General features: G+C 39.4%; 1 protein-coding gene across 1 annotated transcript in view; it reads right to left on the bottom strand.

Moving 5' to 3' along the window:
• Positions 1 to 9,703: 9,703 nt before the first annotated feature.
• The window catches only part of LOC138352266 (uncharacterized), a 41,330-nt gene continuing 27,181 nt past the window's right edge, over positions 9,704 to 23,852 (bottom strand). Inside the window, exon 2 of the mRNA XM_069304645.1 lies at positions 9,704 to 9,835. Within this exon, the coding sequence (XP_069160746.1) occupies positions 9,704 to 9,835 (132 nt within the window). The remainder of the gene's footprint in view (positions 9,836 to 23,852) is intronic.

The following is a 23,852-nucleotide window of genomic DNA, read 5'->3' as shown; positions in this document are numbered from 1 at the left end:
AAGAAGCCGAACAGAGACGCCTCTTCTCTGAAGAAGGATAGATGGTGAAGCAAGGAACACTGTGAATGTGAATAGATTGTGAAGCAAGCAACTCTCTGATCTTAGATAGATTGTGAAGCAAGGTACACCTTGCAGAAGGACACATTGTGAAGCAAGGAACACTCAAAAGAAGGGTACATTGTGAAGAAAGGAACACTGTGAAGAGATATTGAAGCAAGGAACAATGTGAAGTAGAATAGATTGTGATGCAAAGAACACTGTGATTTAGGATGGATTGTGAAGAAAGCAACACTCTTAAGCAGGATAGATTGTGAAGCAAGGAACTTTCTGAAAAAGGATAGATTGTGAAACAAGGTACACTCTGAAGAAGGATTGATTGTGAAGCAAGGAACACTCTGAATACGGATTGTGATGCAAGGAACACTGTGAAGTTGGAGAGATTGTAAAGCAAAGAACACTCTGAATTAGGATACATTGTGAAGCAATGAACACAGTGAAGTAAGATAGATTGTGAAGCAAGGATCACTGTGAAGTAGGATGGATTGTGAAGGAAGGTACACTGTGAAGGAGAAAATGTGAAGCAAGGAACACTCTTAAATCGGATAAAATGTGATGCAAGGAATACTGAAGTTGAAGAGAATGTGAAGAAAGGGACAGTGTGAATAAAGAGAGAACGTGAAGCTATGAACACTGTCAAGTAAGATATATTAAGAAGCAAGGAACTCTGTGAAGTAGGAGAGAGGAATGTTGTAAAGAAGGAGAGAATGTGAAAAAAGGAACACTGCAAAGTTAGAGGGAATGTGAAGCAAGGAACGCTGCGAAGCAAAAGAGGTTGTCAAGCAAGGAACACTGTGAAACAGAAAGTGTAAAGCAAGGAATACTGTAAAGTAGGAGAGATTGTGAAGCAAGGAACACTGTAAAGTAGAAAAGAATGTGAAGTTAGGAACCTCATGAAGTTGGAGAGAATATAGAGCAAGAAACACTGTGAATTAGAATAGAATGTGAAGCAAGGAACACTGTGAAGTAGGATAGATAGTGAAGCAAGAAACACTGTGAATGAGGATAGATTGTGAAGCAATGAACACTCTGAAAAAGGATAAAATGTGAAGGTGGGATTATTTAAAATAGGACAGAATGTGAAGCTAGGAACACTGTGAAATAGGAGAGATTGTGAAGCAAGGAATACTGAAGTTGGAAATAATGTGAAGCAAGGAACACTGTGGAGAAGAATAGATTGGGAAACAAGGGACATATCACGGAGGGTGTGTTACTGATGTTATCAGCCGTGATACGTTTTTGTTGTCATAGAGAGCTAGTGAGAGCTTGGTGGTGGTGGTCTTTACCAGGTTGTCTAGGGAGTATGAGGAGTAAGGGGAAACAGCCTAGTACACGTCACAAATTTATACGTACAAGTCACAGGATTACATTTAACAAGGCGTTTTCCTTACAACATAAGATCACTATGTATTATAACTCAGGTGGCTCTGACCACCCCACGGCTCACTGTCCCATACCTGGTGTCATGCACCCAGCCACAAACCACTATCATCCAACGACACATATTTTTGCCTCTAGGAAACCTGGACTCTTATAAAACCTCTCCAACTTCTGCAATATTACTCTACCCAATCTTGCAACCCTGGATATAGACAAGGATAGGCTTATCTGACTGAACGGCCGGAGAAAACCCCTCAAATAGCAGGAACGGTCGGCAGCGCTACACCTCCCCCTTCAGTCAAGATGGCGTCCACCTCTCTTGCCTCATCGCCCCTTAATACTCTACTCTTTACATATGCTATCAAACACATTAATGATTTTATTTACTGTATTCCCCCATGCATACATTTTTATAGAGTCTATTTTTCCCTTACATAGTAAAGCTATTCAAGTTCACATTATTTCTGATGATCTCCAGCTGAGAAGGCACTACTTTACTGGGCGGAGTAATAATGATGACTCGCGGCCTCTCTGATCTCAGCTGGGGATTTATATTAATATACACTCTCCCTGTGTCCACCAACACTTTTCATCCTAAACCCACCTCCACAGGAGGTAAGGTTCGTAACAGGACACTGTGAATAAAGAAAGAATGTGAAACAATGAACACTGTCAAGTAAGATATATTAAGAAGCAAGAAACTCTGTGAAGTAGGAGAGAGGAACGTAGTGAGGAAGGAGAGAATGTGAAGAAAGGAACACTGTGAAGTTAGAGGGAATGTGAAGCAAGGAACACTGTGAAGTTAGAGGGAATGTGAAGCAAGGAACACTGTGATGCAAAAGAGATTGTGAAGCAAGGAACACAGTGAAACAGAAATTGTGAAGCAAGGAACACTGTGAAGTAGGAAAGAATGTGAAGTTAGGAACGTCATGAAGTTGGAGATAATATAGGGGAAGAAATGCTGTGAATTAGAATAGTTTGTGAAGCAAGAACACTGTGAAGAAGGATAAATTGGGAAACAAGCAACACTGTCAGGTAAGAGAGAATGTGAAGCAAACTAACTCTGTGAAGTAGGAAAGAATGTGAAACAAGAAACATTGTGAAAAAGGAGAGATTATGAAGCAAAGAACTCTGTCAATTATGAGAAATTGGGAAGCAATGATCACAGTGAATAGGAGAGATTGTAAATCAAGGAACACTATGAAGAAGAAGTGATTGTGATGTAAAGAACACTGTGAAGGAGAGATTGTGAAACAAGGAACACTGTAAAGAAGGAAAGAATGTAACGCAAGGAACATTGTGAAGCTGGAGAGATTGTGAAGCAAGGGACACTGTGAGGTAAGAGATAATGTGAAGCACGGAACATTGTGATGTAAAAGAGAACGTGAAGCAAGAAACGCTGTGAAGAAGGAGAGATTTTGATAAAAGGTACACTGGAAAGCAGTAGAGATTGTGAAGCAAAGATCACTTTGAAGTAGGAGAGATTTTGAAGCAAGGAACACTGTGAAGTTGGATAAATAGTGATGCAAAGAAAACTGTAGTAAAAAAGATTCGGATGCAATGACACTATGAAGCAGGATAGATTGTGATGCAAGGAACATCCTCTGAAGTAGGATAGATACTGAAGCAAGGAACACTGTGAAGTAGGATAGTTTGTGAAGTAAGAACACTTTGAAGTAGGATAGATTGTGAAGAAAGCATCTCACTGATCTTGGATAGATTGTGAAACAACGAATACCTTGAAGAAGGATAGATTGTGAAGCAAGGAACACTCGGAAAACGGATAGATTATGAAGCAGGGAATACACTTACTCCTACGAAGTTATTTACTTACTGACGAAAGCTTTTACGAACCTGTACATCTCACGGGAGACATCTCCCATCACGCAGGGTGCAGTCGCACCTCCACAGATCTCCAGTATCAGCTATTGATACTGGAAATGGCTCAAAAGGGCCACCACTTATGGGCTATTCATGCCCAAGCCACCTTTTGGATGGCTTAATCTTCTCTCTCTCTCTCTCTGTACATCTTTTCTCACTCTTTGATGGTCGTGACACACATGGCAATAGGTGGGTGCTCCACGTAGGAGAGTATCCACCGTAGAGGATGAGCTCATTATAATTACTCTGGACTCTCTAACATTACTAAGCGGTTAATGTGACTACGTGAAAGAAAGCTAAATAAGAAGCCGAACAGAGACGCCTCTTCTCTGAAGAAGGATAGATGGTGAAGCAAGGAACACTGTGAATGTGAATAGATTGTGAAGCAAGCAACTCTCTGATCTTAGATAGATTGTGAAGCAAGGTACACCTTGCAGAAGGACACATTGTGAAGCAAGGAACACTCAAAAGAAGGGTACATTGTGAAGAAAGGAACACTGTGAAGAGATATTGAAGCAAGGAACAATGTGAAGTAGAATAGATTGTGATGCAAAGAACACTGTGATTTAGGATGGATTGTGAAGAAAGCAACACTCTTAAGCAGGATAGATTGTGAAGCAAGGAACTTTCTGAAAAAGGATAGATTGTGAAACAAGGTACACTCTGAAGAAGGATTGATTGTGAAGCAAGGAACACTCTGAATACGGATTGTGATGCAAGGAACACTGTGAAGTTGGAGAGATTGTAAAGCAAAGAACACTCTGAATTAGGATACATTGTGAAGCAATGAACACAGTGAAGTAAGATAGATTGTGAAGCAAGGATCACTGTGAAGTAGGATGGATTGTGAAGGAAGGTACACTGTGAAGGAGAAAATGTGAAGCAAGGAACACTCTTAAATCGGATAAAATGTGATGCAAGGAATACTGAAGTTGAAGAGAATGTGAAGAAAGGGACAGTGTGAATAAAGAGAGAACGTGAAGCTATGAACACTGTCAAGTAAGATATATTAAGAAGCAAGGAACTCTGTGAAGTAGGAGAGAGGAATGTTGTAAAGAAGGAGAGAATGTGAAAAAAGGAACACTGCAAAGTTAGAGGGAATGTGAAGCAAGGAACGCTGCGAAGCAAAAGAGGTTGTCAAGCAAGGAACACTGTGAAACAGAAAGTGTAAAGCAAGGAATACTGTAAAGTAGGAGAGATTGTGAAGCAAGGAACACTGTAAAGTAGAAAAGAATGTGAAGTTAGGAACCTCATGAAGTTGGAGAGAATATAGAGCAAGAAACACTGTGAATTAGAATAGAATGTGAAGCAAGGAACACTGTGAAGGAGGAGAAATTGGGAAGCAAGCAACACTGTCAGGTAAGAGAGAATGTGAAGCAAACTTACTCTCTTAAGTAGCAGAGAATGTGAAACAGGTAACATTGTGAAGAAGGAGAGATTGTGTAGCAAAGAACACTGTCAATTCTGAGAAATTGTGAAGCAAGGAACACAGTGAATAGGAGAGATTGTAAATCAATGAACGCTGTAAAGAAGGAAAGAATGTGACGCAAGAAACACTGTGAAGCTGGAGAGATTGTGAAGCAAGGGACACTGTGAAGCATATGAAACTATGAAGCAAAGAACACTGTGAGGTAAGAGAGAATGTGAAGCACGGAACATTGTGAAGCAGAAGAGAACGTGAAGCAAGAAACGCTGTGAAGAAGGAGAGATTTTGATGCAAGGCACACTGGAAAGTAGGAGAGATTGTGAAGCAAAGATCACTTTGAAGTAGGATAGATTGTGAAGGAAGGAACACTCTGAAAAAGGTTCGATTGTGAAGCAGAGGAATGCTCTGAAGAAGGATAGATTGTGAAGCAAGCAACATTGTAAAGTGGGAGAAATTGTGATGCAAGGAATACTATCAAATAAGAGAAGACGTGAAGCAACTAACTCTGTAAAGTAGCAGGGAACGTGAAGTAAAGAACACTGTGAAGTAGGAGAGATGTTGACGCAAGGAACACTGTCAAGTAAAAGAGATTGTAAAGCAAAGAACACTGTAAAGTAGGAGAAAATGTTACGAAAGGAACACTTTGACATAGGATAGATTGTGAAGAAAAGCAACACTCTGAAGTAGGATAGATTATGAAGTAAGGAACACTGTGAAATAGGATTGATTATGAAGAAAAGCGACACTCAGAAGTAGGATAGATTGTGAAGCAAGGCCCACTGTGAAGTAGGAGAGATTGTGAAGCAAGGCCCACTGTGAAGTGGGATAGATTTCGAAGAAAGCAACACTCTGAAGTAGGATAGACTGTGAAGCAAGGAAAAGTGTTTCTACATATGCTGACTTCTTTTCTAAACTTATATGCTTACTACCTCTCTAAGCACATGTGCTAACACCTTTTTAATTACACGTACTGACTTCCTTTCTAAACACATATGCTAACTTCATTTCTATATACATATCCAGACTCCCTTTCTAAACATATGCACAGACTAACTCTCCTAGCACATGTGCTGACTCCCTTTTTGAAGATATAGGCATACACTTTTTGGAAGCACATGTCCTGACTTCTTTTCGACACATATGTGCTTACTCCTTTTCTAAACACATGTGCTGACTACCTTTATAAACACATGTGCTGACACCTATACTAAACACATATCATGGCTCCTTTTCTAAACACATATGCCAACTTCGCTTCTAAACACATGTGCTGACACCGTTTCTAAAAACATTTGATGACTCCCTTTCTAAACACATGTCCTGATTTCTATTCTAAATACATATGCTGACTCACTTTCTAAGCACATGTGCTGACTCCCTTTCAAAACACATGTGATGACTCTCATTCTAAACACATGTGCTGACTCTACTTCTAAATACATGTGCTGACTCTACTTCTAAATACATGTGCTGACTCCCTTTCTAAACACATATGGTGACTCCATTTCTAAGCATATGTCCCGATTCCTTTTCTAAACACATGTGTTGACTTCATTTCAAAGAACATGTGCTGACTACCTTTCTAAACACATGCGCGGACTCATTTTGTAAACACGTGTGATGACTACCTATCAAACACATATGCTGAAACCTTTTCTAATATGCATGCCAGCATTTCTAATATGCAGAGTCAGCACATATGCATGTGCTGACTCTGTTTTCTAGCACATGTGTTAACTCCCTTTTTAAACACATGCTGACTTCCTCTCTGAACACATCTGCTGACTCCCTTGCTAAGCACATGTGCTAACACATTTCTAAGCGCACGTACTGACTCCCTTTCACAACACATGTGCTGACTACGTTTCTAAACATTTATGCTGACTACCTTTCTAAACACATGTGCTAACTCCTTTTCCAAACACATGTGCTGACTCCCTTTCTACACACATGTGCTGATTCTAATTCTAAACACATGTGCTGGCTCTATTTCTAAACACATGTTCTGACTCCACTTCTAAGCACTTGTGATGACTCCCTTTCTAAACACATTTACTGACTCCCTTTTTTAGCAAATGTACTGACTCCCTCTTCATGCACATGTGCTGAATCCCTTTCACAACACATGTGCTGACCCCATTTAAAAAAACATATGCTGACTTCCTCTCAAAACAAATATGCTGACTCCCTTTCTAAACACATTTGCTGACTCTACCTCTAAATACATGTGCTGACTTTATTTCTAAAGACATATTCTGACTCTATTTCTAAACACATATGCGGACTCCCTTTCTAAACACATATGCTGACTCCCTTTTAAACAGACGTGCTGACTCACTTTTAAAACATTATGTGCTGACTCCTTTTCTAAAAACATATGCCGACTCTTTTCTAAAGACATAAGCATACTTTTTTTCTAAGCACATGTCCTGACTCCATTTTAAACATATGTGCTGATTCTTTTACTAAGCACATGTCCTGACTCCATTTTAAACATATGTGCTGATTCTTTTTCTAAGCATATGTGCTGACTCTCTTTGTAAGCACATGTGCTGACTTCCTTTCTAAGCACATGTGCTGACTCTATTTTTAAGCACATGTGTTAACTCCCTTTTTAATCACATATGCTGACTTCTGAACCTTTCTGAACACTTCTGCTGACTCCCTTTCTAATCACACGTGCAGACTTCCTTTCCAAGCACATATGCTGACTCCCTTTCCAAACAAATTTGCTGACTCCATTTCTAAGCACATATGCTGACTCCTTTTTCAAAACACATGTGCTGTCTCTCTAAATACATATTCTGACTAATTTTCTAAACATATGTGCTGACTCCCTTTCAAAACACATACTCTGACTCCTTGTTCAAGCACATGTGCTGACTTCTTTTCTAAGCACATGTGCTGAATCCCTTTCACAACACATGTGCTGATCCCATTTATAAACACATATGCTAACTCCCTGTCAAAAAACATGCTGACTCACTTTCTAATCACATGTGCTGACTCCTTTTATAAACACATGTGTTGATCTCTCTTCTAAATACATAAACTGACTCCTTTTCTAAACACATACGCTGACTACCTTTCTGAACATGTGCTAACCCCCTTTCTAAACAAATGTGCTGACTCTAATTATAAACACATGTGCTGATTCCGTTTCTAAACACATATTCTGTTTCAGTTTCTAAACACATATCCTGACTCCCTTTCTAAACACATATGCTGACTCCCTTTCAAAACATATGTGCTGACTCACTTTTAAACATTTTGACATGACTCCCTTTCTAAGCACAAATGCTCTCTCATTGCTAAAGGCACAACCATACTTTCTTTGTAAGCACATGTCCTGACTCTTTTTCTACACGCATGTGCTGACTAACTTTCGAACACATGTGCAGATTTCTTTTCTAACCACATGTACTGACACTCTTTCTAAACACATATGCTGACTCCCTTTTTAAGCACATGTGCTGACTGCCTTCCTAGGCACATGCGCGGACTCCCTTTCTAAACACATGCTAACTCTAATTCTAAACACGTGCTGACTATTTCTAAACACATATTCTGACTCCCTTTCTAAGCACATATGTTGGCTCCCTTTTCAAGCACATGTGCTTCCTCCTATTCTAAGCACATGTGCTGACCCGGTTTCTAAGCACATATGCGGACTCCCTTTTAAAACACATATGCTGCCTCACTTTCTAAACACGTGTGCTGACTCCTTTCATAAATACATGTGTTGATCTCTCTTCTAAATACATAAGCTGACTCCATTTCTAAACACATATACTGACTCCCTTTCTAAACACATACGCTGACTGCCTTTCTAAACATGTTCTGACTCCCTTCCTAAACACATGTGCTGACTCTAATTATAAACACATGTGCTGACACTAATTATAAACACATGTGCAGATTCAATTTCAAACACATATTTTGACTTACTTTTAAACATTTTGTGATGACTCACTTTTAAACATTTCGTGATGACTCACTTTTAAACATTTTGTGATGACCCACTTTTAAACATTTTGTGATGACTCACTTTTAAACATTTTGTGATGACCCACTTTTAAACATTCGTGATGACTCACTTTTAAACATTCGTGATGATCCCCTCTCTAAGCACAAATGCTGTAGTGGGAAAATCTGACTCCAATGTTTGTAATTAAAATGAAAAGACTTCAATAGCTACGAAGGACCACCACCTTTTGAGAAAAAGTGGAAAACAAAGAATGAACAAGTGTATTAATTTGTTACCAAGAACTAGTGTCCTATGGATCTTAAGACTGTATTTATCACGAAATAAGAGTCAAATTAACTTTCACAAATTGGGGGGTACGAGCGCTAGGATACAATTAAGTATCTTAGTCCTAGGATACACCAATAATCCTAGCACCAATTATTAGCACCAATAATCTGGGTGTAGCACCAATAATATAAGAGGATGGGGTGTAGCACCAATAATATAAGAGGATGGGGTGTAGCACCAATAATATAAGAGGGGGGGTGTAGCACCAATAATATAAGAGGATGGGGTGTAGCACCAATAATATAAGAGGGGGGGTGTAGCACTAATAATATAAGAGGGGGGGTGTAGCACCAATAATATAAGAGGGTGGGGGTGTAGCACCAATAATATAAGAGGGGGGGTGTAGCATCAATAATATAAGAGGGGGGGTGTAGCACCAATAATATAAGAGGGGGGGTGTAGCACCAATAATATGGGTGTAGCACCAGTAATATAATATTAGCACCAATAATCTGACGCTGGCTCAACCGTCAGAAAGAAATGTGTATGTAAATTCAAATCATGGTTCATAGACATAGAATAAAATGAAATGTAGTAAGTAAATAGTATAACATTCATAAATGACAAGTAAATGGCAATTTGAAAAGAAATCATTCATGTAACTAGATGTTAGTATATCTAATACTACACTACTAAAAATAATGTCAGCTTAGCTGTTCGACTGAATTAGTTGGAAAAGTGTAGGGCGATAACGACAGCACACGTGTTGCAACACGATATCGAGCAAGCACATGGAATGAAAGTAATTCTTCTCCTTCACGCCGCTTCCAGTCAAGCTGAAAGGCAGATTAAATATAAAAGTTGTCTAAACTATAGTTAATATCACTATTTCTGATTGAAAAGTGGGAGTCCAGACTTAATTAAACTAACTTTGTTTATGGTGTTGTCGCGTGGCATAACGAACGAGCAACCTACACATGAAAATGTTATCAAGTGCACTTCGATAACAAAAATCAGTAGGAACTAGGACTTATGCTCGGCCGGAATTGTGTTGAATACAGATGTAGATCTCCACGAAGTCTGGCACCCACTGATGCAAGGATGACGTAACTATGAGTCGTTAAGTAGGAGTTCTGCTACATAGTAACTTTGGCAAGATGGATGCCCACGCTTTCCATGTAAAGGCGTCGGAGACGTTCTGACGCTCTCCTCCTTCCTTCCTCCGATTGCGCATGCGCGGCACTCGGTAGGTACCTCGAGCGTAAATGAATTTATATATTTCGGAATTAACTAGGGAAGGAAGAGATTGTGGTGAGTATTGATGCCATGTTTAAATCTTTCATATTATAATATAACCTCTCGTAGCGTAAGTCGGTTTATTAAAGCTAAGTAAATAAAGTGGAATTATTTTACATTTTAATAATTTCCACTGGAGTGTTTAATTTCAACTAAATAAGGGAGTTCCAGTTAGCAGCAATGTGCTACGAAAATAAACTTATTAGTAAGCAATTATCCTTAGTAAAGGAAGTGATAAACTGAACTCTGTTTTCAATCCAACAATGTGGAGATATTTCCTGGGCTGCCTGATGGAACACGTCGTAGGAAGGATTTGAAAAAATATTGCGTATTATAAAATCATGATACTGATTAATTTTACAAGTTAGTAATTTTAGTAACTACTTGTGGTTAATACAAAATGTTGTATAAAAATACAAGAGATGTATAAAAACTGTTGGTTATTTCCAACAGCTGTCTCCTTTCTAAAGACAAGCTTATACTTGCTTTGTAAACACATGTCCTGACTCCCTTTTTAAACACATGTGCTGACTAACTTTCTAAACACATGTGCAGATTTCTTTTCTATACAAATGTGCTGACTCCCTCTCTAAGCACTTGTGCTGACTGCCTTTCTTAGCACATGTTTGCTGACTCCCGTTTTAAGCACATATGCTGACTTCCTTTCTAAACATATTTGCTGCCCCCCCCCCCTTCTAAACATATGTGCTAACACCTTTTTAAGCACACGTACTGATTTTCTTTCTAAGCACATGTGCTGACTCCCTTTTTAAACACATATACTGACTTCCTTTCTAAGCACATGTCAAACACCGTTTTAATTACATGTCAGGACCCTGTATACCACTTATGTCAAACCAATCCTGGAATATGCAGCTCCAGCCTGGAGTCCATACCTAGTTAAACACATGACAAAGTTAGAGAAGATTCAGCGGTATGCCACAAGGCTCGTCCAGGAACTGAGAGGTATGAGCTACGAGGAAAGGCTAAAGGAGCTGAACCTCACGTCCAAAGAAAACAGAAGAGTAACGGGAGACATGATAACCGCCTACAAAATTCTCAGGGGAATTCACAGGCTGGACAAAGACAAACTCTTCAGCACCGGTGGGACATGAACAAGGGGGACACAGGTGAAAACTTAGTACCCAGATGAGCCACAAAGACATTAGAAAGAATTTGTTAAGTGTCAGAGTAGTTAATAAATGGAAAGCAATGATGTGGTGGAGGCTGACTCCATACACAGTTTCAAATGTAGATATGATAGAGCCCAGTAGGCTCAGGAATCTGTACACCAGTTGATTGACAGTGGCGAGGCGGGACCAAAGAGACTAAGCTCAACCCTCGCAAGCACAATTAGGTGAGTACGTACCGTCTTCCTTTCTAAACATATGTGCTGACTCCCTCTCTAAGCACTTGTGCTGACTGTCTTTCTTAGCACATTTATGCTGACTCCCTTTTTAAACACATATGCTGACTTCCTTTGTGAACTTATATGCTGACTGCCTTTCTAAGCACATGTGCTAACACCTTTTTAATTACACGTAATGATTTACTTTCTAAACACATGTGCTGACTCCATTTCTATATACATACCCAGACTCCCTTTCTAAATATATAGGGTGACTCCCTTTCTAAATACATTGGGTGACTCCCTTTCTAAATACATAGGGTGACTCCCTTTCTAAACACATATGCAGACTCTTTATAAACATATTCGCAGACTAACTCTCCTAGCACATGTGCTGACTCCCTTTATAAAGATATAGGGGGTAATGCAGGGGGTAATGATGTTGGGCGAGTTAGGAGTGAGGAACTAACACAGAGATTTAGGACAGCCATTGAATTAGTTAGGAGCAAGGGAGGAATCCCGATCATATGTGGCATTCTTCCAAGAAAGGAAGTGGGAAATGAATGGATGTCGAGGGCACTTGGTGTCAATTGCCAGCTGGAAAGATATTGCAAATCAAATGCAATATCTTTCATAGACAACTGGGAACGCTTCTATGGAAGAAATGAAATGTATGCTCGTGATGGGGTGCATCTATCGAGGGCTGGGGTTGTTGCTGTTGCGAACTCGTTGGAACCAGTGGTTAGAGGTGTTTGTGTTGGATATTTCCAACACCGAATACAACACTGTTGTATTCTCATTACTTATTACTAACTATACTAATTATTGTAGTAAGTAAAACTAACAACACGTAGAATTCTCATGTACTAATAATTTCATCTGTGCAGTAGGCTAGAATTCTCACGTCACCTGACGCCAGTATTGCGTCAGATTTCCTTACAATAAACACATTATATCCAAGGTATGTGAGAATTAAATTCGATTCTCTATAACTAAGGCATTCTGTATGATAACTAATTGCAGATGAATTGACCTCCAACTAAAAGCCGAATAGAGCGTTGGAGTCATAGCGATTATCTCGTAATAAAAGTTAACGTCACCAGTGAATGCCATGGGGAGACATTAATTCCTCTCCCTTATATATTTACTATTCTTAAATTGGTAAATAATAATAATTTCCTCCTCTAAATAATAAACCCGTCCAGTCTTCAACGTTTCAAGCGTAAATGCGAGAAATATTAGTGTTCGTGACATAATTTGTTTTATGAACGCGCGACGCGGCGTGGGTTGAGGAGGACCAACTCAGTACACGTGGAGAGCCCCTCTGAGGCAGACCTGCGCATACCGTACTCACAAGGAGACGCCATTGCCCAGCCACTAGGGCAGACGTTATCCATCCTCAGATGAAAGTCGCCACTGTGAGGCGTGAATAACCTTGCAGATAATATCTTCAGCTTGTGCTGGTGTCAGATAAGGAACCTTTTAACCTGGTTCTTGACGACACGTGACCAGCCAGTGAAGCGCACCACTATCCAGGATAGGCTTAGCCGGAGCCTGGGGACGCGATTTCGGCAATCTTAAAACTTATACAGTGCCCTTTCAGCTAAGTATATTCCCTTTATGTGATGCATCTGGTAAAGAGTCTAGTAGTAGCTGGGTGATTGACCGTTATGACGCACGATAACATCTAATAACAGGTGATTAAATTTTGTCACCTGTAACTCTCAATTTCTTGAATATATAGATTCAGTAGTTAAATTAGTTGCTACTGTAAATATTTGTCTTGCAGCACGTGAGAAGTATTCTTCCTGCCGCCTTCTCCCATGTTAATCCGTCCCATTCGTCAGCCGACCGAGTCCAGAGAATTAGAGGAAACTCCATTGGCTTGTCTAAAGGAATCATCATTAAGCTAAGATTTTATATTCTTTCATGAATCTATTGCAATTCTTTATATGCAGAATTCCTCTGGATTAATATGTGTTTACTGTAACTCTCATTACTATACTTATAATCTATGTTCCCATTTATGGTAATGATATCAGTTTCAATATAATTTTATAGGATTAGATTATTATTAATTGAATCAGTGAACGAACCACACTAATTCCTGGACGTACTTACCTCCAGTAATAACCCCCCAATGTAGGTGTTTGAGGGTTTGATTCATTTAATTATACAGCCCATTAATTATTTCTATGATCATATTCTCTAGTATTTTATCCATAGTTACTGGTTCATCTAGGAATTATCTAATGATCAGAAATTCTCAGTTTCCCTCTTTACTATAAAAGTGGGTGGTCCTTCGAAATTTAATTTACTACATTAATATTTAAATAATCACATTCAAGCCCCAAATATCCCACATTATGGTCCTTATCGAACCGGATAGGCATTAAATTTATAATTAAAATATTAACCATTAATAACTAATCCTTGTGTGATAGAAGCTAGACTAACTATTTAATTAATTGTGTCAACTAACATTGTAACACATCAGTTAGCCTAGATCACACTAACATATTGCTACTTTCACCTCATGTATAAGGTAGCTTTAGTGGGTCATAGCCAATTACCCACAATACTTAGACCTATACCTCACACAGAGGTGAGAATCTTTAGGTCACCAGGAGCAACAGTTCATAACTTTTATAATAACCCCACCCTAACACCTGCGTTAGAGTGGCCTCACCATCTAACCATTATATACTTAGGTGGTAATGACATCCACCCCACTCGTCATCCAGCCGAGGTGATCAAACACCTCAAAGCCATAATTTCTTCTTTCAAGCTCATCAGTGAATCAGTAGTATTCACATTAGTGGAACCTCGCCAACCAAGACAAGATAATCGTTGGGGAGTAACCCCAGAATACTACCTGAGAGCTGCTAAGTACATAAATTTCAGGCTGAAAAAACGAGTGAGATTGGATGCCACATATATCCAATTTACAGCCAGACCTTACAGACAGAACCTGACCAGAGATGGTGTACACTTGTCAGGGGAATCTAGGTTGCATGTGGTTGACAAGTTAATTAACACCATCAACCATCACAAACGGCTGTGGCTAGCAAGCCAAACTTAACTGTACATAATTGTTCACCTGTGTGTGCAAGAGCACTCTTATAAAACAAAAAACCCAAAAATACAGCACAACTATATTCACCTTACTGCACCACAAAAATCTTTACCCATGTTATTAGGTAGACTTTAGGCTGAGATTGTGCTGAATTTGGTACAAGCCCAGACTAAATAACTTTATAGTTCTTAGTTAAGAATTATTACGACTAGATCTAAACTAGTCAGTGTTGTATGTATTATATTATTTGTGCTGACCCTATACAGGGTGGGATTAATTTTTGAGATAACTCTGATTGGAGTGTCTCCATAATATTTCTCTTGTATGCATTATTTTGTGTATCTATTTTGTGTATTGCTGGATTATCTCCGTTAACTCTGATGGTGATATGGATGAGCTAACCGGACGAGAACTAATGGTGGAGTTCAGACAGTACACAAAATATCTAGCTATTTGTTGTTAGGTAGGTAGGTACATTCAACCTCAAGTGAGGTAAAATATAAAGTAGTCACCTTAATTTAGACTACAATTAATGTTACCTGTTCACTAATGAACAAGTACCCAAGCTTCATTAGTAATACATATACTAACACTGTGAACTTTGAACCTAAGCCCAACATGGCTACTCCTGAGCAATTGAGGAGAACCTACATTGGCCTTAAAGGTCACTTGACCAGATTAATTAATAAGGCTGAGGGCTTAACTAAAGATAATCCCATTGACTCTTATCACTTAGAGGCATCAGTTAGATTGGCTGATCTGAAATTTGATCAAGTCAGATCTGCAGGTCAATCTTACCTTGATCTGCTAAATACTGTAGAAACTGATCCTGAAGAAGCAAGTCAAACTGTAGACGACATCTCCCAATATGAAGAAGAGACTCACGATAAAATTATCAGGCTAAAATCTAAATTAGCCAAACAATCTGGATCCAATACCAGTAACACTGGGTCTCACTTCAATAATCAATTACCAGAGGTTCGTTTACCTACTCTAGACTTGCCTACATTTTCAGGATTAGATACAGAAAATTGGGACAATTTTTGGACTTCCTTTGAAGTTCACATCCATAAGAAACAGTCTCTAGACAAGGTTTCTAAATTTTCATACCTACTTAGTCTTCTCACAGGAGAGGCTAAAAAGGTCATACATAACCTTACTCTTAATGAGAGTAATTATGAGGAAGCTATAAAACTCCTGAAGTTAAACTATTGCAACAAAGAGTTAAGTATAGCTACCCTCTATTATCAATTGCTAGATCTGAATGCACCAAACAGTAGACCAGAGTCACTTCAAAGCTTCAGACTAGAAGTAGAGTCTCTAGTAAAGGCCTTAGGTACTAAAGTTAATATACCTGCTTCTGAATGGTCTATCAAGCTATTATTACAGAGGAAATTACCTCGAAATGTCTTGACAGAGCTCTGCTCACATTATAATACTGAGTTTCTTACTCTCGATCAAATTTTCGAGGGGTTGAGGATCACAGTTAACAGGTTAAAGACTCATGACAAAGTTAGACCTGAGTCTAAACCAACTAGTGCTGATATTTCAGTCAAACCTAAACAGACTCAGAGTAAGTCTAATAAATATAAATCCAAACCCACTCCATCCACTAGGAAAAGAAGTGGAAATGTAGGTACCTACTCAGTATCTCCTTCAGAGATAACCAATGACTTGTCTACTAAAGAGACTAAGTCTATTAACCAGAGAAAGTGTCTGTTCTGCAATCAGGAACACACCACTTACCAATGTTCTGTTTATCCTACGTACAATGCTAGGGTTAAAAGGTTACAGGAATTGCACAAATGCACCAAATGCATGGGCTCTCATGATCCCAAGAAATGTGCAGTACCACTACGTACCTGCAACCGTTGTAACCAAGGTGTACACCACTACGCATTATGTAGAAAATCTTCTACACCAACCATGACCACTGGAGAGAATTTTACTAATTCTACTGCAGTGCAATATTGTAAAGTACATCACGAAGTGAATGTACTTGCTACTGAGTCAGGCAATAATACTACTTTGCCTACAGCTCAACTTAAATTAATAAATCGAAGATCTAGAATTAACACTAGGGGTCTTTTTGACCAAGGTTCACAGAAAACCTTCATTACACAACAGTTGGTAGATGAGTTAAATTTAAAACCTGCCAAAAGTGTGAAGTTAAACATTTCTGGTTTCCTGTCAAATAGTGGACCTCGTGACTACAAGGTAGTTAAATTATTAGTTAGATTAGGATCTTCTACTAGCCCAATCCATGCGGTGGTAGTGGATAAGATTCCTACAGACCTGCAGGTCACAGGATTAGCTCGCACTGCGAGACACCTTAAACGAAACCGCATAAGGCTAGCGGATCATAAAATAAATTCCGACTGCCTCACAGATATTGGAATACTAATAGGCGCGGATCATTATTACAAATTTATAACTGGATGCACTAGGCAACATGGTATGAATTTGTTGTCGTCCGCAGGGGGCAAATTGCTCACAGGACCAGTGCTTTTCAGACAAGGTCCAGCGTCCACAAACCAACAATCCAATAATGTAATTGTGGCGTGACTAGGCTTGGAGCAGTCACCCCTACGCTTCAGGGAAATAGCCGAGGATATTGAATCTGACCCACCAATACATCGTTTGTGGGATTTAGATACGTTAGGCATCATCCCTGAGCAACCAAGTCCTGATGATACGTGGACTTACCAGCAATATCTGGATACAGTTGTCTACTCAAATCAACAATACTGGGTAAGACTCCCATGGAAGTTGGATCATCCACAACTTCCAGTGAATTATTTTATGGCAGCCTCACAATTGCAGTCTCAATTAACACAACTGCAGAAGCAGCCAGACAAACTAACCATGTATCACCAACTTATCCAACAACAACTTAACAATAAGTTCATTGAAGTTGTTGAACACGATGACCGAAAAACAGGTCATTATTTACCTCACCATGCTGTGGTGAAAGACTCATTGACAACACCTATTCGTATTGTCTTTAACTGCAGTGCTAAAGTAAAGCCGAGCAGTGTGTCTTTAAATGAATGTCTCCAAATGGGACCTAGCCTAACACAAAGGCTACATGACGTGTTGTTACGATTTCGCACAGGCATTTTTGCCTATACAGCTGACATCAGCAAAGCCTTTCTCCAAGTAGGATTGCAGGAGGAAGATCGTGACTACACAAAATTCCTCTGGTTCAAGGATCCACTGGATCCTAACAGTGAATTAATCACCTATCGGTTTGCCTCCGTATTATTTGGAGCTACGTCCTCACCGTTTCTTTTGCAAGCAACATTAGACACTCATTTGAGGAAATCAGACAGCCCTTATAAGGCAACCATTAGCAACAACTTGTATGTCGACAATTTCCAGGGGACAACTAATGATCAAGCTGATCTGGTAAAATCTACCATGAGGCTAACCGTGAACTGTTAGGAGCCAATATGCCTCTACAGTCATGGGCCTCAAATAATAAACTGCTTAACCAGGTAATCGAGAAAGAATTTCCAGATTATCAGGTACCCAGTAAATTAAAGGTTCTAGGCGTGGAATGGAACACCAGCACTGACGAGATGAATGTCAAGTCAGTGCAAACTGATAATTCAACCCTTACCATGAGAACACTGCTCTCATTTGTCAGTCAACCATTTGACCCTTTAGGCCTACTTAGTCCTATATTAATAAGGGGCAAACTCCTAATGCAGGAGTGCTGGCAGAAACATATGGGATGGGATGATCCGTTATCAAGTGAGTTACAAGCCAAATGGCAAATACTTTCAACGGATTTTAATCAGTTAGGCGTTTTGAAATTTCCTCGTAATGCCTCAGGACCAAACTTACCCACCAATTTGCACGTTTTTTGCGATGCCTCTGGCAAAGCATATGGCGCAGTAGCCTATTTAGTTAATAGTGCACAATCAATTTTACTCACATCTAAAGCAAGAGTCGCTCCCATCAAGAAGAGATCCTTACCTCAGATGGAGTTGACTGCATTGCTAGTGGGAGTAAGATTGGCCCATTGCCTGGCAAAGACACTCAATAATATCCACTTTGGTGAGATTGTATTGTGGTCAGACAACGAGGCAGTCTTACAATGGGTAAGAAACAATAACAACAAAACTCCTTACGTCAGTAATCGCGTCAGGGAGATTCATGATTTGTCTGCTGGATATAAGTTTAGACATGTCCCTACTAAGGACAATCCTGCAGATTATTTATCAAGAGGATTGACATTAAAACAACTTGTCAAGTCTTCGCTGTGGTTCAATGGACCTTCATGGCTTGTTGGTGGTCAGTGGCCCAAACAAAAGCCACAAGTCATAGTGACCAATATCACCACTCCCATGACAGAACCAGAGCCCCAGCGAATATTAGCTATTGATCCTCATCATTATTGTAACTTAAGTAAATTGTTACGAGTGACTGCGCACGTGTTTGAGTTCCTTGTCAAAGTAGGAATTCGACATAAATTTCCCAATTCTGTCCACTATTGGATCAAGCGTGCACAGCAAGAGACATACGGAAGCGAATTTGAGAATCTTCCAGATAAACTCACTAAGTCTCTAGGCATCTGGTACGATGCCAACACTCATAACATACTACGATGTGGAGGACGTTTGCTACATGCAAAAATTGACTTAGATACTAAGAATCCAATTCTTTTACCTCGTCACCACATCATAACTAAACTTCTTGTCTTACATCACCATCAATATGGTACACTACATGGTGGAGTTTTAGATACTATCACCGATCTTAGACAAAAGTACTGGCTTCCTCAAGGTCGTCAGACTGTTAAAACAATTATTAAATCTTGTGTAATCTGTAAGAGATACGACGCTAGAGTCTGTCCTTACCCAGGACCTCCCCCACTCCCAGAAGAGCGAGTGGTTCATCTTCGTCCTTTCGAAACCACTGGAGTTGATTATACAGGAGCCTTACTCCTCAATGGTAACCCAGATAATATACCAGTGAAGGCGTACATTTGTCTCTTTACATGTGCTACAACCAGAGGCGTGCACTTAGAGGTCACCCCAGCCATGAGTGCTGAAGCTTTCATTCAAGCTTTCCGCAGATTTGCTGCCCGACGATCGTGTCCTAGATTAATGATATCGGATAACGGATCTAATTTTGTGGCAGGAGAAAGTTGTTTGCGAGAAGTCTGGAACCACCCAGAAGTACAGTCAGTCTTACAAAGACGGCAATGTCACTGGAAATTCATAGCACCGAGAGCCCCTTGGCAAGGTGGGTTCTATGAGCGAATGGTAGGCACAGTCAAGAAGTGTCTAAGGAAAACTTTACACCGACAAAAGGTCAGTTACTCAGAACTCCAAACTATTGTTGTGGAAATCGAGGCACGAGTCAATAACCGCCCAATCACCTACCTGTCTAATGATTTCACCCAGAGAGAACCTCTGAGCCCCTCTCACTTGATCCATGGAGGTCTACTGAGCCCTCTCATCCCTTTAGCCGAAGAGGACCCTGTAGACCCGTCCCATGTGACAAGAGGAGACTTGGTGGAAAGCTACCAGCATCTTTCTAGAGTTATTAACAGGTGGAATGAGGTGTGGACTCGAGAGTACCTCACAGCTCTACGAGAGTACCACTACGGAGCTTCGAGTCCTTACAATAAGGTGCAATTAAAGCCAGGAGACCTAGTACTAGTCGACAGTGATGGACCAAGGTCAGAATGGCCCATAGGTAAAATTGTTGCCATTCATCCAGATCGACAAGGTGTCCTAAGAGTGGTTAAAGTCTTGTGCAGAGGCAACACTACTCTAAAAACTTTAGAGAAGCTGGTTCCCCTTGAACTGACTGAACAAGAATATCAGCCAGATCCAGTTTCCCCAATAATTTCCGAGGACAATGATCCTGTTCCTCCAAGCAACCGCCCCACTAGAGCTGCTGCTCAACAATGTAGGCGGAATTTGCAAGCCTATTACAACTCGGAAGAAGAGTAATTTCCTTCACTTCCCACTGAGATAACTATGATGATGCTACGATGTGATATCACGTAACAAAGCATTACACGTCACTATGACCCAGGATATCGTATCACTGTAGATTCTGTTAGTTTAAATTGGGTGAGTTAAATTCTATAAATATTGTGTAGGCTACAAACAACATGTTTCATTTGACATGTAAATAGCAAGACTCAAGTTCTTGTAAGTCCTTGATCAATCCGGGACGTTCGTTATGTGTGTACTAACATACTAACATATTAACATACTAATGTACTAATCTTAATATCACTTTGGGATAGGTCAGTACACCACAGTACACTACGACCCTAGAATCCTCCCCCCAGAGTTATGTTGGATATTTCCAACACCGAATACAACACTGTTGTATTCTCATTACTTATTACTAACTATACTAATTATTGTAGTAAGTAAAACTAACAACACATAGAATTCTCATGTACTAATAATTTCATCTGTGCAGTAGGCTAGAATTCTCACGTCACCTGACGCCAGTATTGCGTCAGATTTCCTTACAATAAACACATTATATCCAAGGTATGTGAGAATTAAATTCGATTCTCTATAACTAAGGCATTCTGTATGATATCTAATTGCAGATGAATTGACCTCCAACTAAAAGCCGAATAGAGCGTTGGAGTCATAGCGATTATCTCGTAATAAAAGTTAACGTCACCAGTGAATGCCATGGGGAGACATTAATTCCTCTCCCTTATATATTTACTATTCTTAAATTGGTAAATAATAATAATTTCCTCCTCTAAATAATAAACCCGTCCAGTCTTCAACGTTTCAATCGTAAATGCGAGAAATATTAGTGTTCGTGACATAATTTGTTTTATGAACGCGCGACGCGGCGTGGGTTGAGGAGGACCAACTCAATACACGTGGAGAGCCCTCTGAGGCAGACCTGCGCATACCGTACTCACAAGGAGACGCCATTGCCCAGCCACTAGGGCAGACGTTATCCATCCTCAGATGAAAGTCGCCACTGTGAGGCGTGAATAACCTTGCAGATAATATCTTCAGCTTGTGCTGGTGTCAGATAAGGAACCTTTTAACCTGGTTCTTGACGACACGTGACCAGCCAGTGAAGCGCACCACTATCCAGGATAGGCTTAGCCGGAGCCTGGGGACGCGATTTCGGCAATCTTAAAACTTATACAGTGCCCTTTCAGCTAAGTATATTCCCTTTATGTGATGCATCTGGTAAAGAGTCTAGTAGTAGCTGGGTGATTGACCGTTATGACGCACGATAACATCTAATAACAGGTGATTAAATTTTGTCACCTGTAACTCTCAATTTCTTGAATATATAGATTCAGTAGTTAAATTAGTTGCTACTGTAAATATTTGTCTTGCAGCACGTGAGAAGTATTCTTCCTGCCGCCTTCTCCCATGTTAATCCGTCCCATTCGTCAGCCAACCGAGTCCAGAGAATTAGAGGAAACTCCATTGGCTTGTCTAAAGGAATCATCATTAAGCTAAGATTTTATATTCTTTCATGAATCTATTGCAATTCTTTATATGCAGAATTCCTCTGGATTAATATGTGTTTACTGTAACTCTCATTACTATACTTATAATCTATGTTCCCATTTATGGTAATGATATCAGTTTCAATATAATTTTATAGGATTAGATTATTATTAATTGAATTAGTGAACGAACCACACTAATTCCTGGACGTACTTACCTCCAGTAATAACCCCCCAATGTAGGTGTTTGAGGGTTTGATTCATTTAATTATACAGCCCATTAATTATTTCTATGATCATATTCTCTAGTATTTTAACCATAGTTACTGGTTCATCTAGGAATTATCTAATGATCAGAAATTCTCAGTTACCCTCTTTACTAAAAAAGTGGGTGGTCCTTCGTAATTTAATTTACTACATTAATATTTAAATAATCACATTCAAGCCCCAAATATCCCACAGTTTGTTTGGGTTTAAACTGTTAGTAGATAGTGGTATGGGAATTGATTTGGAGGAAGGAGGTAATAAAAGTATGTGTTCGTGGAAGGAAAGAATTGGCAAAATGATCAGGGAAAGAAAAGGGCCTCAAAATAACAATTCACTTAGGATATATTACACTAACAGTAGAAGTCTAAGAAATAAAATTAATGAATTAAATGCTCTTGTCTGCACAGAAAAAATAGATATTATTGCACTTACCGAAACGTGGATGAATGTAGAAAATAGAGAACTATTAGCTGAATATCAGATAAATGGATTTAAACTATTTCACACAGATAGATATATTAGACGAGGAGGGGGAGTAGCCATATATGTTAGGGACAATTTGAAATGTAGTCTCAAAGAGGGAATCAAAACTGAGCCACACACAGAAACTATTTGGATAGAATTAAACGAAAAAGCTAATAATATTATAATAGGAGTTATATATAGGCCACCAAATTTAGACAGAATGGAAGCAAAGCATCTATGGGATGAAATATCTAGAGCATCTAGATCTAACAGTATTTATGTCATGGGTGACTTTAATTTTAGTGGAATAAACTGGGTGAACAAAACAGGGAATAGTGAAGCAGAAGATTTTCTAGAATTAATTGACGATTGCTTTCTTACGCAACACATTAAGGAACCAACGCGGGAAAATAATATTTTAGATTTAGTGTTAACTAACAGGGAAACACAAATTAATGATATCGAAATAGGGAGTGAGCTAGGAAACAGTGATCACAAAGTAATCAGATTTAGCATAGAATGGAATAGACCTGTAGGAGAAAATTCTGTTAAAGTGCCAGATTTTCGAAAAGCTGATTTTAATAGCCTAAGAAATTTTTTGGGTCAAATAGATTGGGAAGTCTTCGGTATGGGGTGTGGGCCGGTCTTGGAGCGAGACATGAACCCAGCGATAGGTGACTTAAATGGGGATTTCGATGTGGATTTAATATATAACATATTTAAGAATATTCTAAACAAAGCACAGGAACGTAGTATACCATACAAATTGAATAGATCGAATACTAATGACCCAAAGTGGATAACAAATAATTTAAAGAACCATATAGGTAAAAAGAGAGCTTGGTACAAAAGGATTAAGAATGGGGAAGTCAGGTTAGAACAGGAATTCATACAACTGGTTAGAAATGTTAAAAAAGAGATTAGGAAAGCAAA

Source organism: Procambarus clarkii, chromosome 5 (assembly GCF_040958095.1).
Source record: "Procambarus clarkii isolate CNS0578487 chromosome 5, FALCON_Pclarkii_2.0, whole genome shotgun sequence".
NCBI classification, from domain to species: Eukaryota; Metazoa; Arthropoda; class Malacostraca; order Decapoda; family Cambaridae; genus Procambarus; species Procambarus clarkii.
This window is presented reverse-complemented; position numbering and strand designations above follow the sequence as displayed.